Source organism: Sus scrofa, chromosome 14 (assembly GCF_054392235.1).
Source record: "Sus scrofa isolate SSC_HxYL_T2T_F1_AM1 chromosome 14, Sscrofa_HxYL_maternal_Yorkshire_Landrace_v2.0, whole genome shotgun sequence".
Taxonomy (NCBI): domain Eukaryota; kingdom Metazoa; phylum Chordata; class Mammalia; order Artiodactyla; family Suidae; genus Sus; species Sus scrofa.
The window spans coordinates 79,708,284-79,724,910 of NC_139396.1; the positions used below are offsets into that span (position 1 = coordinate 79,708,284).

General features: G+C 44.2%; 1 protein-coding gene and 1 long non-coding RNA gene across 8 annotated transcripts in view; one reads left to right on the forward strand and one right to left on the reverse strand.

The window, feature by feature from the left end:
* The window catches only part of LOC146396806 (uncharacterized), a 769,570-nt gene that overhangs the window by 401,585 nt on the left and 351,358 nt on the right, over nt 1-16,627 (reverse strand). The window lies entirely within an intron of this gene.
* PCNX2 (pecanex 2) overlaps nt 1-16,627 on the forward strand; it is a 293,795-nt gene that overhangs the window by 156,152 nt on the left and 121,016 nt on the right. For all 7 annotated transcript variants that reach the window (XR_014827836.1, XM_021074292.2, XM_084996835.1 and 4 more), the window contains 2 exons: nt 4,292-4,433; nt 8,842-9,019. Coding sequence is in view for 6 of the 7 variants with exons in the window: in XM_021074292.2 (XP_020929951.2) it covers nt 4,292-4,433; nt 8,842-9,019 (320 nt within the window). In the remaining variant the exon portion in view is untranslated. The remainder of the gene's footprint in view (nt 1-4,291; nt 4,434-8,841; nt 9,020-16,627) is intronic.

Genomic DNA, 16,627 nt, shown 5'->3' on the forward strand with positions numbered 1-16,627 from the left:
CGGGGGGCTTTGAGGGTGGTTTTTTTTTTTTTTTAAAGCTAGTTGCTAGGACACAGATCTGTGTGTGTGTCTGTTTTATGCATGTTTCTGTGTACAAAAGAGTTAAACAAAAATGTTTATAAGAAATCCAACATCGGTAATTCAGGTAACCAGTTCAGTATAGGATGTAAGTGCAAAATCGATTGAAGATGGTTCCATAGCATTATAAAGCAGCAGATTATGGAAAGCCTATGGGGCTTGTTGAGGTACTTGGAGTGTATGGACAGACACAGTGGAGAACAATGAAGGTTATGAGCCATTGAGATACCGTGGCTAGATTTGCATTTGAAACAAGAACCAAGGAGATCGTTCATTCATTTACTCAACTCATACTTATTGAAGGATTACTGTGTCAACATGGGGGATATCAGCAGTGAACAAGACAAAGTCCTTGACCTCATGGAGCTCACCCTGTAGTGGGGAAAGCAAACAATAAAATAATACACAAATGGAGATACACATAAGATATCAAATGGAGGTGTTTGTTAATTCATTAGAGTAAAGAAATTGTGAAAGGAGGAGGCTCTTTCAGATATGGTGGTCAGGAGAGGATCCACTGAGGATGTGCCACTTGAGCAGAGACCTGAACAGGATGAGGAAGTGAGTCGTAAATCTCTCTGGAGAGGAGAATGCCAGGAGAGTGAACAGCAGATGCAAAGCTTCTGAAGGGGAAAAAACTTGATGTCTTTAGTATTCAAGGAGTATCACCAAGGATGAGAGTGCATGATGGAGAAAGAGGTTGGAAATAATATTAAAAAAAAGTAGTTAGGTACCAAATCATGAGGGTCTTCTAAAACATGCTAAAGATATTGGGTTTTCTGTTAGTCAGTAGATGGGAGGAAGGTAAATATAGCAAATACCTCCAAATCTCAGTGGCTTAACAAAATAAAAGCTTATTTATTTTTTGTTCATGCAAAATCCAGTGGGATTTGGTCAAAAGGTTTTTCCTAGTCACTGCCTCTTGCATAGTAGAGGATCATGGTCGCTTGAGGACCAGGCTTTTTCAATATTGGGAATCCATCATCTTATGGTTTTGAGGTCACTCTTGAATCCTAACATTCTTGAGCCAGCAGATAGAAAGAAGAAGAAGCACAGAGGACCTTGTGCACAGTACTTAACCAGTTGGTCTGGAAGTGACACACATAACTTCTGATTTCATTCTCTTGGCAAGAATGGGTCACGTCATCCTACTATATGCAAGGAATAACTGGGAAATGTAATCCCCAGCTGGGCAGCCACTTTCTCATATCAGCTCCATGGGAAAAAAAAAAAAGACGTATGACTCTTTGGAGATCTGCTAATTAAAATTTGTTTGCCACAGATTTTATCATAATTAGGATGAAAAACCATTAGGATGCATTAATAGGGCAATCACAAAGTCTTACCCCACTGGCTGTTGGTTGAATTATAATCTGTGCATCTGGGAACATTAAAGAAGCAAGGAGACCAGGTTTAGGGACGTTTCATTGGTTTAGGTTAGACATGATGATGACTTGGATTAAGATGGTGGCAGCACAGGGGGAGAAATATCATTGAACATGGGGTAGATTTTGAAGGTGGAGCCCGTAAGATTTGGCTATAGGTTGGATATGTAAGATACTGAAGGGAATAGGGAAAGAATTTTGTCCTAAGAAACTAGGCGACTAGGTGGTGCCCTTTCATGAGATGACATCACCATGGCATCTTTCCCCTCAAGTGTCACCTTCTTAATTATGTCTCCCAGGTCACCCTGTTTTACACTGTGGTCCTCATGAAGCACCCAGAACTCTCGATCCTCTTCACTCTGCTCTGTACATTCACTTACCACCCATCCCTTCTGATGTACTATGTAATGTGCCTGTTTATTATGTCGATTGCTTATTGTCCATATTAGAAGCTAAGTGCCATCAGGGCAGAGATTTTGTGATGTTTGGGGCACTTATTACCCCATGTGCCTGGAAAGAGGGTCTGGCACAGGGTGGTCTGGCTTATTTGTGGAATGGAATGAGGGTGAGCTCTGGGGAGGGATGGTTTAGGTGAGATCATGGAATAAAGACCTTTGCTCATTTAACATTCAAAGTATGTTGGATACATGGGTTTGGAGTCCAGAAAAGAGGTCATACATGGAGAGGTCTTTTAAGCGGTCAATGGTGTGTTGACTATTGACATTTAAAGCCCTGGAACTGGATAAGATCATGTAGACAAATAGGGAATAATTAGTGTGGTCACACACTGCTGGGAGATTGAGTAAGATGAGGCCTGAGGCTGACCATCGGATATGACAATGTGAGGTAATTTGTCTCCTAATCTGGGTAAGAAGCCTGGAAGGGATGGCTCATTTTCTGTCACTGCCATGTCACTCTGTACGATGTGTGTGTCAACTAACTCTTTCATGAGTTAGTTCTTGTGTAATCCAAACAGTGTAAAACCTACATGGCTCTTTTGGTTTTTTATTATAGATAATTACTATAGACTACTATAGATTATGCTTATTATATAGATGATACTATAGATAACTGCAGATTATTTTTAGTATAGATAATTACAATAGATTATTATGTATTATTCCTACTATAGATGTTTATTGTAGATTATTATAGATTATTCTTACTATAGATGATTACTATAAATTACTATATATTATTACTACAGATGTTTACTATAAATTAACATACATTATTCTTACCATAGATGTTTAGTAAGGATACTATAGATTATTCTTACTATAGATGTTTAGTATGGATACTATAGATTATTCTTACTATAGATTACTATAGATTATTTTTTACTATAGATGATTACTATAAATTATTTTTATTCTAGATTATTGAGGTGTAAGATTTTTAAAATCATAAATTGTTTTTGTTTTGTTTTGTTGTGTTTTTGTCTTTTTGCCTTTTTCTAAGGCCTGGAGGTTCCCAGGCTAGGGGTTGAATCAGAGCTGTAGCTGCCAGCCTACACCACAGCCACAGCAACGCCAGATCCGAGCTGTGTCTGTGACCTACACCACAGCTCATGGCAACGCCGGATCCTTAATCCACTGAACAAGGCTAGGGATCGAACCCGCAACCTCATGGTTCCTAGTCAGATTTGTTAACCACTGAGCCACGACAGGAACTCCAAAAATCATAAATTGTTGAAGAATATAAGTCCATAAGTTTGATAGAGTCCCCTTCCCCCTTTGCAGCTTTAGGCTTTGAGTCCCAGTGTATCTGGTCTATTTGCTCAGCTGTCTGATAGAGGGTTGGGGTCCCCCTCAGTCTCCCAGTTACTAGCTGAAAGCGATATGGCAGGGAGCAAGGTGGGTCCACCTGAGGACCCTGGGCCTGCACCTGGGGGAAGCAGGAAGCAAAGGAGGGCAGGGTTGCAGTGTCTCTCACGTCCCGATGCCAGAGCCCAAGGAAATTTGTGTTCTGTCCAAGCAAACCAGTCATTCCTCTCCAGAGAGAGAAGTAGTAAGAAAATTCAGAAAGAGGCATTGTAAGTATATATTCTGGGGAGGAGGGCTGACTTCTCTGTCATGGGTAATAGGAAAAGAGAGATGACCACTATCCCAGGAGCAGACAGGGAAGATGGGCAGAACACACAAAACGGAGGCTCAGAAAGACAAAGGCAATAGCTCATGACACACACTTGTGGTTGGCAGAGTCTGGAAGAAAACCCAGGCTGGTGTGACTTAAAGCCTCAGCCCATGTGAGAATGGACCTCATGCTGCAAGATGCTTCCTTCCTTGTGAAGGTTCACGGGGATGTAATACATCTGCATTGATAAGGGCTTGGAGGGGGATGGTCTGCTTTCTCTTATGTGTGGAGATTGTCCAGGCATTTGATTGACTTATATCCTAAAAAGAGGGAGAAGAGAGCCCCACAACTAGCCCCAGCCTCAGAAACAACCCCAAGCTTTAGTGGAAATGGGTCCATGAGATTTTTTTTCCCAATTCCCATCCTTCACTTTATGCCTTTACTCACTCTGCGATGCCTCGATGTTGTGTGACACCTCATTTCATTGGTCCCAGTGATAATTAATATGGAAAAATCAGTTGACTTGAAAAATTGGGATAGTGGCCTACATTGCTATATATTATTATTTATGAGCTATGTAGAAACAAAGCCAAGAGTCTCTACCTGGAAAGAAAATTGGTATATCATGTCTAGTATCTGGAGTTCTTCAGCTTTTGAATTAAAGGGGAGAGGTATTACTTACTATCGTATGTATTTAAGGAACCATAATCTGATCAGTGGCTGTTCTAAAACAGTTTTTGTGTTTCTTTCAGATGTTGCCCATTTAATGTGGTTTGAAAAACTCTATGTCTGGCTTCAGTGTTTTGAAAAATATGTCTTGTACCCAGCAATAATTTTGAACGCTCTCACCCTTGATGCCTTTTCGATAAGCAATTACCGGAGACTTGGTACCCAGTAAGTGGATATTGGTTTCTTCTCATCATGGTTTGGATTGCGTCGAGGTGTTCAAAATCTGGTGGATTTTTCTCTGAATGGGCTGTAGCAGAAGCCAGCTTCTGTCTGCTCATTTTTTGGCCACGGCACCATTAGCCATGGTGGTCTTTTACCCCAACTGGCTAGAGCTGGAGGGTTACTGTAGAGTGACTGGGGTGCAAATGAAGTTAGATCTGCTTGAAGTGATTCTGTGAATAAATGTCAGCAGATTTGAAAATCATCCTGCGAGAACATTCCGTCAGGAGCCTTAATGAGATGGCGGAAGCACAGTGTGGCTCTGGGGCTCCTGCAGTTCCTAGCATCATGCTTAGAGCTTTCGGAACGGCCTCGTGTCATTTCACTTAGCAAACACTCTATCATTTGGGCGGGAGGGAGGGGGGCGATTAATCACTGTCGCTATTCTCTGCATTTACCAGGAGAAGCCTCATCATTTTAAAAACAGGCCACAGACAGACTTCATGTCACCATGATGCCCGGGCTTTTGCAAAGCATTGCCAGTGTCCAGCTGAGTTATCGCTTTCATGTTTTTCAATGAACCCTGAATTTACAATCAAAAAGCTACTCAATAATTTGTTGTTCCGGTGAAAGGTTGACATTTCTGGTCAAATAGGTTCTTAGAGGAGGAGGATGTGAAAGACAAATCCTTCCCAGATTGGCTTATGAGTCATGTTGCTTAAACGTTACATGCCCAAGTCAACCGTGATGCACTCTCCCACGCATGCCTGCTCATCCTTTCAGGGAGCAGGGAGGACACATTAATTCATATTTGCCAAAGATTAGGCAAACTAACAGAAGAGGCACATGATGCCTCTGTTTGAGTAGATTCAGGGGTCACACAAAGCTGATGCTAAATGAAAGGCCCCTATAATCTTCCTGTCTTTGTCAGACCCTGCCTTCTTTCCAGACTGGACCTGTTTCCGTCAGGCCAGTGCAAGAAGTCCACACCTTTGGGTAAAAATCCCAGACTTCAGATGTGGGGGTGAGACTTCATCTCATCAGTTAAAGAAGGCGGGTGATGGGAGCTGACCCTACATCTGGAGCACTGAGTGCTTTGCTAGTGGCAGGTGTTTCCAGGGTGGTACCAGCGTGGGTCACCCCATGACGACCTTCTGGAACAAGATCCTCAGTTACCAGAACAAAGACTCACCATTAGAACCAAAGCAGCCACAAGCTGTCCTGGGGTAATGGGGTAATGGATTTAAAGGTCTCCCTTCTCCACATCAGGTCTAGGACCTTGAGCTAAGCCTGCTATTGAGGCCAGACAGCTCTGGCTATTGGCAGAGGATGGACACAAGGGTTAGAAATCCCACACAGTCATGTAAACAGCTTGGAGACAATCCAGTGTCAAGTGACATTCATCGCTCTGCCCTGTGATTTGTTTTTCTGGACACTTAAATTCAGAAAGGAGCACCTTACCTGTGTACCACCGAATACTCTTAACTCCCAGATGATCCCAAGAGAATTCTTTTGCTCAGAGCCCAAAGATGCTAATTCCTTTATATTCCTGAGGCATCTATCTGAATGCTTTAAAAAAAAAAACCTCTGAAGATTTCCGACACCCCACTAGATCAGCTCTTCTCTGATGGGACAGTAGGAGACCACTTATTGGTATCACCTAGACCTCTTTCAGACTGTGTGAGCCCAGGCCACATCCTGCCCTCATCAGGAACCACTGTACAGATGGTGAACTCTCTCAATATTGACCTTTCTGTCCCAACTATCCAGTAAATGGTGGAAAGACAGATGAGGATAGATGAGGAAGGGTCTGGTACCTGATGAGTGGGTGAATTGTGGTATCTTGTTAGGTATTTCTCTTTCCCAGCCTGATTTCAAGGGATGCTCTGCATCTGTGTCAGGCCACTGTTCACTGATTGCCTTTATAAAAGCTTTAGCTAGGAGTTCTTGCGGTGGCTCAGCAGATTAAGAACCTGACTAGTATCCATGAGGATGCAGGTTCCATCCGTGGCCTCCCTGGGTGGGTTAAGAGATCCTGCATTGCCACACACTGTGGTGTAGGTCACAGATGCAGCTCAGATCTGGGTTGCTGTGGCTGATGTGGGCCAGCAGCTGCAGCTCTAATTCAACCCCTGGTCCAGAGACTTCCATATGCTGCATGTTTGGCCCTAAAAACGAAGAAAATCAAACAAACAAAAAAACCCCAAAACCCTTTCACTAAGCCTACAAAAATCTATGAACCATGGACTGTAACCATTACTGTTGCAATGTTAGAAGAGCCATGAACATCATTCCTTAAGATCCCTATAGTGTTTACCCCAGTCTTCATTCATAAACATACAGCGAATGCTGTCAATATCAATCATAGTCATGGAAAACAATGTTTAGAGTTGACTCTCAACTAAATTTGGCCTGAATAACCCGGAAAATCACGGATCTGCTTTGAAAACCAGAATATCCCTAGTCTCGAGGACACCTTATCATTGGGGTCCCCCCAGGGGCTTTGGTTGTTATTAGGGATTCTCGTACCTTGGCTGTTGTCAAAAGCAAGGGGGAGGTGGGTTATGGAGCAGCATGCAGACTCACTGTGGGAACAGGGATTACTCACCATCTTCCCACTCTCCACAAATCTGCATGTGATCAAGGCTGGTTTTTCTCAGAAGCCAAATCTCAGCCCCTCACACAGGACTTTGGGCAAATCTCACTAGACACATCCTATGACAGCGTGGAACCAATGGCAGCCCTAGGTCCGAAAGCACATAAAAATATCAGATCGAGGCAAACGGCATTGCTAACATGAGATCTTTTTGATGACAGAAACAACAGTTCTGTGCTTGATAGATGCCAAGACTTCGGAAACCCTTTTTAAATGCCCTGATCCTGAGACAGGGTGTTGTTAATGCTGATCAGGGTCTGGAGCTCAGGATCCTTCTAGGATTAGGGAAATTGAGCCAAGCCCCTCCCCTCACTCCCCTTCTCAATACTTAGAACACCTCTCTTTCAAGTTGCAGCCCTTCTTGGGAAAGTGTTGACATTTCTATCTTTCTCTTGAGTTGCCAAATAGGATGTTCTACTTGGAGAGGAAGCTGCTTAAAATGTGTTAAGTCCTTCTTTCAGAAAGACAGACCCCCGCCCCCCTTAAGGAGGTAGTGGCTTTTGCTCTTTCTGACTATTCTGGGCAGTTATCAGATGCCTTCCCAGCTCAAGTGGATAGATTGTTGACCATGTCGTCTGCTGGATTCGTACACATGGCACAGGCTCATGACACAGGTTAGTGACCTGCCTTGCTACACAGCAGCATTCAGGAGTTCAACCTGCTCAGCAAAGTCCTGCTCTTTCTTTGTGGAACTGCCTCCGTTGTGTCCCTTCACTGAAATGGCCTATGTCATGGGGGCCTGTGTCATGTCGACAATATAGTTTTCAGGGGAAAAACAAGGGAGATCAGAACACTTAGGTTTACTCAGACAAGGAATATGGTGGAAAACATAAGTTCATATGCAGAGGTACAAACGACCTTATTGAGATAGGGGGATTGTCCCTCTTTTCAGAATTTAATATTAGCTGTGGTTTAGTCATTGCTTCAGCGAGATTCTCTCATGATAGAAAGGCGTCCACAGAGCAGATGCGAAAGGCACACCACACCCTGCTCTGTGTCCTCACTTGCCACCAAGCCTCCTGTGGGACCTGGCAGTGCAGCGGTCCCTCGGGTCAGCTCCCAGGAAGCTCTGTGTCCTAGATTGTGAAAGCGTGTGGTGAAGGGACCTGCCTTTAGTGGCAGCGTCTACGCGGGCGAGCGAGTCTCCTGGACTGTTTCAATCTGACCTTCACCCTGTAACACCTTAGGCGAGTGACTCAAGCTCTGTAGTTGCTCGTCCATAAGATGAGGATAATGACAGAATCCACTGTCTTGGCTTTTTGTGAAATGCTAAAGAGACGTGGGCCTCTGTAACTCACCCAGCAGTGTGCTGGCCATCACTGATAACTGATAGGTTCCCAGGAAGATGGAGACAGACCCCACTCCCACCCCCAAAATGCTGTTCACCTGGAGACCTGCTGCGGACATGGGTAGAGCCCAGCATAATACACCTTTTCCTGAAATGTGGAGCATAGATTAGCCACCTACAAGGATTAACTGCCCTCTGTCACGGGACTCCATCCCCTGCCCCTCCCTTGACCTTCCCCTCCTCCTTCGTCGTTCCAGCCACGTGTTTCCTCCATGAGCTCCATCCAGCTGCAGATTCCCACCACAGATCCTCTATAAGCTTAGCACCTCCGCACAGTCAGGGCTGGTGCCATCTTGAGCTCAGCCCATGCCCCTCTGATGCCGTCATAAATCTCTTTCGCTTTACCAACTTGGCCTAGAGCGCTCCTCCCTTGGCAAAACTAACAACATCTTTTCTTTCCTTGTCGACAGCTGGGACATCTTCCTGATGGTCATCGCTGGGATGAAGCTGCTGCGGACCTCGTTCTGTAACCCCGTCCACCAGTTCACCCACCTGGGCTTCACCGTGATCTTCTTCCACTTCGACTACAAAGATATTTCAGAGAGTTTCTTACTGGATTTCTTCATGGTGTCCATTTTATTTAGCAAGGCAAGTTAACTCGCTCTTTTCTTCTCTTTCAGATACAAAAGGCACATTAGGAGTGTTAACCGTTTTCTTAAAAAAAGTTATAGCAGGAACTTAAATTGAACTACATCTGTGTGTCACACCCCTGCTGCCATTTGAGGAACATCCCCCCCGGAATAGAAATTTGCCACGTTATTTGCCAAAAATCACTAATTAAAATGAATGAGCCATTCTTGTTGCTTGAAAGTGTATGACTTTCATCTCTGTTAACGGTCTTGCTATAGAACTTCCAAGAGCTCAAAATTCTCTGAATTAAAAATTAGCAACCAAACTAATTTTCTTTTTCTTTTCTTTTTTTTTTTTTCCTTCTTTTTAGGGCAACCCCTGCAGCATATGGAAGTTCCCAGGCTAGAAGTTGAATCAGAGCTGCACCACAGCCACAGCAACGTGGAATCCGAGCCATGCCTGAGACCTACACCACAGCTCATGGCAACACCAGATCCCTGACCCACTGAGGGAGGCCAGGGATAGAATCCACTTCCTCATGGATACTAATTGAATTTGTTTCCACTGTGCCACCAGAGGAACTTCCCCCTTTTTTATTTTTTAACTGAGCATTTTTCTTCTTGATGTAAAGTTTGAGACCTGGTACCTAAAAGCCAGCTCCCTTGAAGTGTTTTCTTTCTCTGAGCTTGCCTTAGGTCAAGATTTCACCTGTTATGGAGTTCCCACTATGGGTCAGCAGGTTAAGATCTCAACATAGTGTCCATGAGGATTCGCCTTTGATCCCTGGCTTCATTCAGTGGGTTAAGGGTCTGACATTGCTGTGGCTGTGGTGTAGGCCAGCAGCTGCAGCTCTGATTCGACCCGTAGCCCAGGAACTTCCATATACCGTGGGTGTGGCTGTTAAAAAAAACAAAAAAAAAGACTTTATCTGTTGTAAATTCATCCATAGGCAGTGAGAGACCCTAATCTCAGTTCAGGCAAGTGGACATGGGCCTGATGGTAGGTAAGGTTCTCAGGATACCAGTCTGAGCATGTGTAGCAAAGCCAGGGTGTGCAAACAGAAATGAAAAGGAATTTGGAAAACTCCTTCCTCACATTCTCTGTTCAATTCAGCAGCCATGGGTTTTCTGCCCTTAGATTGACTTAACTAATACCTTCCCCCATTTGATTAAAAAATTTTAAATTCTAAGGCTTCCCCCCAACCGACTTCATTCCCCCCCCCCTTTTTGAGTCAATTCTCTTAATTAAGTGATGAAAATTCAAATATTACAAATGTCATATTTGGCAGCAGGCCCCAGTGTCCACATCTTATTCCCAAACTCTGGATCGAGTTGGCCCTTTCCTCACAGCTTTTCTCTTTTTTCTTTTTCAGTATTTTTTATTACAGTTGATTTACAATGTTCTGTCAATTTCCACTGTATAGCATAGTGACCCAGTCACACATATGTATATGTTCTTTTTTTTTTAGGGCCACACCAGCAGCATATGGAGGTTTCCAGGCTAGGGTTTGAACTGGAGCTATAGCTGCCAGCCTACACCACAGCCACAGCAACACCAGATCCCAGCCATGTCTTCAACGTACACCGAAGCTCACAGCAACGCCTGATGGTTAACCCACTGAGCAAGGCCAAGGATCAAACCTGCAACCTCATGGTTCCTTGTCGGATTCGTTTCCACTGTACCACAATGGGAACTCCCCGTTCGTTTTTAATATTCTTTTCTATCACGGTCTGTTTCAGGAGATTGGATAGAGTTCCCTGTGCTATACAGTAAGACCTCATTGCTTATTCATTCTAAATGTAATACTTTGCATCTACCAACCCCAAACTCCCTGTCCATCTCACTCCCTTCCCCTCCCCCTTAGCAACCACAAATCTGTTCTCCATGTTTGTGAGTCTATTGCTGTTCCATAAATAGGTTCATCTGTGCCATATATTAGATTCCAGATATAAGTGATATCATATGGTATTTGTCTTTCTCTTTCTGACTTACTTCACTTAGTATGAGAAGCTCAAGTTGCATCCATGTTGTTGCAAATGGCATGATTTTGTTCTTTTTTATAGCTGAGTAGTATTCCATTGTGTATATATACCACATCTTCTTAATCCATTCATCTGTCAGTGGACATTTAGGTGGTTTCCATGTCTAGGCAGGAAAGGTGTGGTCTTTCTTCTACCTCCTTGTCTCCCCCTTTCCCTTCTTCCTAAGATAATCCATCAACAGATTTAAAAGTAATTAACTGGCAGAAGGTCATAAACAGAAGAAAATGTGAATGTCTCTGTCCTTACGTTTCCAGCTCTGGCCTCATTCTCAGAAAGCTAGCACTTTTTTTAAGGTTCTGATTGTGATTACTTATAATTCCATTTCTTATCTTTCAGAGCAAATCAGCCACAGATTGAGAAACAGTATCTACAGACAGTCTGCTCTGAAAGATATGGAATTTTCCTTAGACTGCTCTCAGTGTCTCCTCCTCCTCTTTGCCGATTTTTGTTCTAGTATTATTTTTATTTATTTGAACACCCAGTTGCCTTTATTTTTTTTTATTTTTTATTTTATTTTTTTGTCTTTTTGCTATTTCTTGGGCCGCTCCTGCGGCATATGGAGATTCCCAGGCTAGGGGTCCAGTCGGAGCTGTAGCCATCGGCCTACACCAGAGCCACAGCAACACGGGATCCGAGCCGCGTCTGCAACCTACACCACAGCTCACGGCAACGCCGGATTGTTAACCCACTGAGCAAGGGCAGGGACCGAACCCGCAACCTCATGGTTCCTAGTCGGATTCGTTAACCACTGCGCCACGACGGGAACTCCAGTTGCCTTTATGATTTAAATGCGATGCATAAACCTAATTTTTGATTCATTCACCTTAGGTCGCACCTGTGGACTCCCAGTCAAAAGATGAAGAAATGAGCACCCTCCCCTGCCCTTAGTTTCAGCTAGTTATGGCAATTTGACATTGTCTAGGCTTGTAAACTTTTCATTCGGTTTTGTGACTAAATATGCCTTTCATACTTCCTCTTTACGTTGATTTTAAACATGGAAACTGCAACATTTATTTTGTGTTTGTCAGAGTTCTGTTTGGTCTTGATTTTTCTGAGGAGTCAAACCACAGGCTTCCCTCTTCTCTTTTCCTTCATTAAGTCTGAATTTCCAGTATCTCGCTTGGTAAATGTAAAATTGTAACCTATGATCTTGAAAGCATTTCTGAAGTTATAAATAATTTTACTCCTCACAGGAGTAAGAGCTTATTATCAGATGCACGATGGGCTGGAATGGGTTGAATGCCTAACTCTGGCCTTATTTATACTTTGGCATGGTAATAATACTCATATTCCTTTCTGAACCTTTAGTTTCTTAGATAGTTGAAAATAATGATGTCAGTCTCACCTGGGTGTTGAGAGGGTTGATTCATGTAAGTAGAAAAGAAGTTGTTACGTAGAATGTGTTTTCTACATACGAGGCAGGACTTTTGAAGCCATTGTCAGTAGAGAAAGAGAAGTTACGTGCTGTTTAGCATGCGGAGGAGTGTGGCTGGTTTTTCTCATTGACCTGTCCATTTCAGTAGCATCCTGCCTCTGCGAGCGGCCCAGATGAGCAAAAGCTTAGCAGAGAGGAATGGGGGCTTTGCCCTGTGAGTCTTCTAAGTGATTCCACACCAGCAATTAGAACTGGGATTTGCCTTTACTGACCAAGCTGCCTGCTGGTCAGCCGGGAGTCGGCCACTGCTGAGATGTGTGGCAGGTGCAGGCGTTGGCCCAGGAGGCTTGCTGGAGAGAAAGGAGGACCTTATGGAGAGCTGTAGCTCCTTCGTCCTGTCCACCAGGGCGCTGTGTGAGGAGCAGGGTGGGCCCAGATGGGACAGGTTTAATGTTTTTAATCCATAAAAACTTGGTGCTACAGGCATTTCAGATGCACCTGCCGTCATCTTTTTGAAGCACCCATGAAAACACTGATGAGAATTTCAGACAGCACTACAGTGGCAGTGTTCCTGTTTTCCCTAATTGAAGGAGCATTAGCACGTGTAATTTGAATAGTCTGCTCTTAGGCTGAGGATAATAACTGAGTCTAAAAGCAAAAAAAAAAAAAAAAAAAGTCAAGTGAGACAAAAGCTAGAAAAATAAGTGTTCTGTGTAGTGAGTCAGTCCTGACACATTCCCTAACTCCGTCTGTTGCCTGCTCACTCTTTATCTTGACAGAGCTGGTAGCAGTGTATTTTCTGGAATGACAAACAAGATCTGAATCCCTGACCAAAAAAAAAAAAAATATATATATATATATGGTTTAAGAAAGAGACAGCCCTTGAGATCCTTCTGGAGAAAAAGCCAGTAGAAACTAGTGACAGAAAACTGGTGGCAATGTGGAAGCCCACGCACAATGTTGCTTGTCAACATCCTGCCTTCCAGTCCCAACTGACACTTCCTGCTCATCCTCCTCATTTGAAGACATCTTTTTAAAAAATCGTCTCCATTTGGAGTTCACATTGTGGCACAGTGGAAATGAATCCAACTAGGAACCATGAGGTTGTAGGTTCAATCCCTGGCCTCGCTCAGAGGGTTAAGGATCCAGCATTGCCATGAGCTGTGGTATAGATTGCAGATTCGGCTCGGATCCTGCATTGCTGTGGCTGTGGTGTAGGCCGGCAGCTACAGCTCTGATTAGACCCCCTAGCCTGGGAACCTCCATATGCTGTGAGTGTGGCCAAAGAAAATTGTCTCTATTAATATCTTTCCTAAAGACCTTCTAGAAACCTTCAGCATTGGTTTTGCTGGAAATACTGCCCTTTCTGCATACTCATTGCACAATAGGTGATTTTCTTTGTTCAGTAGACTCTGCAGAGTCCTGCTTATGACACAACCTCTCATTTACCATTGCAAAACCACTGAGCTTTTCCCCCAACCCTACTCCCGCTCTGCTGAAGAGCAGGGTTGGTCGTTGTGAGCCTGGCAGCCCATCTCACAGAGGGGCCACAAGATTTACAAAGAGACTTTGGAAGGGGCTCCGGTTTCCTGGAGAGAAAGGAGCTATGTGAGTCTAGGACTCATTATGATTGTAGGTCAGTTGCCTCCAATCCTCCAGGCTTTATAGGTAGAAAGAAAAAGGAGATGCAATTATACAGAGATGAGATGTTGAGATGTTGAGATTCCAGAAGCCTGTGTGTTAGTCTCTCCCTCCACGAATCCCCCACCCCCGAGGTTTGGAAGATGACTGTTGGCCAGATCCTGTGGAAAATGGGAAAGGGTGAGTTATCATACGTTCCAGGGCCAGAGCTCAGCAGGAAAGATGTCGTGTATGCAGCCCACGCAGTGACACAGAGGGCGGGACATTCATAGTGGATGGGGGCCGGGGGGGGGAGGGGCAGAGGGAAAGAAGGGCCTCCTCATAGCCCATCCTGAGACTTGGGGCACTGCAAATGCACCCGCATCTGTCCTCGATCCCTCGGCCTCTCAGTCTCTCTCCTCTGTCTCTTCTGCCTCATCCTTTCTTCTTCTTTTTTAAGAACCAAGAGACAGAATAAATTTATAACATTTCTGGTTTGCCTAGGTCTTGAGGGGACAGTTAAGTCATGCTGAGGTTGTGAGGAGTATTTGGTTGTGACAAGAACAAAGGTTTCATGCTCTCCCACTTGCCCGGAAAAAATTCTTGGAAACCATCTGGTTTTGGAACTTTGAGTAATTTTACTTGGAGAAGCAGGACTTGAAAAAAAGAAAACCCTGCCAGAGGATAATTTTGCCAGTATGTCCAGACTGTGTTACATGTGAAATTCTACAGGCCATTAGTTCAGTGTGGGGCTTTTACTGTTTATGAAATGAAAATTAACGGGCGAGGTTGTTTTTACATAAAACTAGAGCTATGATGAGTGGATGACTGCAGTTAGCATTCAAGTTATTTGAAATCAATATCCAAATGGCATTTTCCTTTCTTTTCTTCTTTTTTTTTTTTTTTTGGTCTTTTTTCTTTTTTGGGGGCCGCACCCTCAGCATATGGATGTTCCCAGACTAGGGGTCTAATCGGAGCTGTAGCCACCGGCCTACACCACAGCTCACAGCAACGCTGGATCCTTAACCCACTGAGCAAGGCCAGGGATTGAACCCGCAACCTCATGGTTCCTAGTTGAATTCGTTAACCACTGAGCTATGATGGGAACTCCTGAACCTGTGTCCTCTTGGATGCTAGTCGGGTTCACTAACCGCTAAGCCACAACGGGAACTCCATTTTCCTTTATTTTCTGAATGCAGGTGGAAGTCTTGTATGAAAATGGAAGCACTTTTAGGGGGGTGAATGCTTTTAGAGACGTATTGGTGCAAAATACTTTTTTCCAAAAAAGCATAAAAACCTATTCATTTGTGGTGTTTCCCTTCCATGCCAGGAATTGTACTAGACACACAGACTGTTAACAATATGAATGGTAGCAAGTCCTTATTTGGCGCTTTGGTGCTTTTCGTAAGCCAGGCTCTCTTTTCAGCACGTTGTATGACTGACCTGCTTAATCCTCATCAGAGCTTTGTGACTGGGTATATTTCACCGTATAGATAAGGAGACAGAGGCATGGAAATTAAGGTCCCTGCTTCAAGGTCTCACAGCCATGACATGGTAGAGCAGGATTCTGCTCTGAGGCCATCCTTAGTGACCTCTCTGTCTGGGGAGTCTGAAAAGAGGGCACATAGGCAAAGAGATAAGTATGGTCAAGTGGGATAAAGGAGGCGGCTGGGGCAGTGAACTTCAAGAGTGTGCATAGACATGGGACCCAGTCCCACCGGGAGAATGAGAAGCAATAGTGCTTGCTTTGACCTTTGAAGAAGGAGGGAGGGAGTCAGGAAAGGCAGGGGAAACAGAGCTGCACAGGGGAAAGGGCACGTGCAAAGCCATACACACGAGCGAGAGTTTGGCCCGCTCCTGGAACTGCTAGATAATTGTTAAGTGTGGAGATTACACCACAGCCACAGCAACCTCAGATCTGAGCCACGTCTGTGACCTATACCACAGTTCTCAGCCACACTGGATCCTTAACCCACTGAGCGAGTCCAGGGATAGAACTGGCATCCTCATGGATACTCTTTGGGTTCCTAACCTGCTGAGCCACCACGGGAACTCCCTCAGCATATCCTCGAATTGCTCCGTTGCTACACTGTCTGAGCCCACTTGGTTAACCTGTTCGTCATCTACTTCCTTTCGTGCCCCACCCAAACAATGGGTGTCTGATCAGCATTGCATCCCAGATTTTAAGGAGTGATACATTCCAGTCTTTCTTTAAGAGATGAAGTTTTCTGCTTTGTCAAGTGGTGCTCATGGTATTTCTGGATAGTTACAGTAATAATTATATGCCATTCTTTCAGCTATTATATGGACACCAATCTGTATTCAAAAGAAAACTGAGGGCCTTATAGAGTTTTGTTTTTGTTTTGTTTTGTTTTGTTTTTTGTCTTTTTATAGCTGCACCTGAGACATACTGGAGTTCCCAGGCTAGGGATCAAGTAGCAGCTGTAGCCACTGGCCTACGCCACAGCCACAGCAACACCAGATCCAAGCTTCATTTGTGACCTGCACCACAGCTCATGGCAATGCTGGATCCTTAATCTACTGAGCATGGCCAGGGATCAAACCTGCATCCTCTTGGATGCTAGTTGG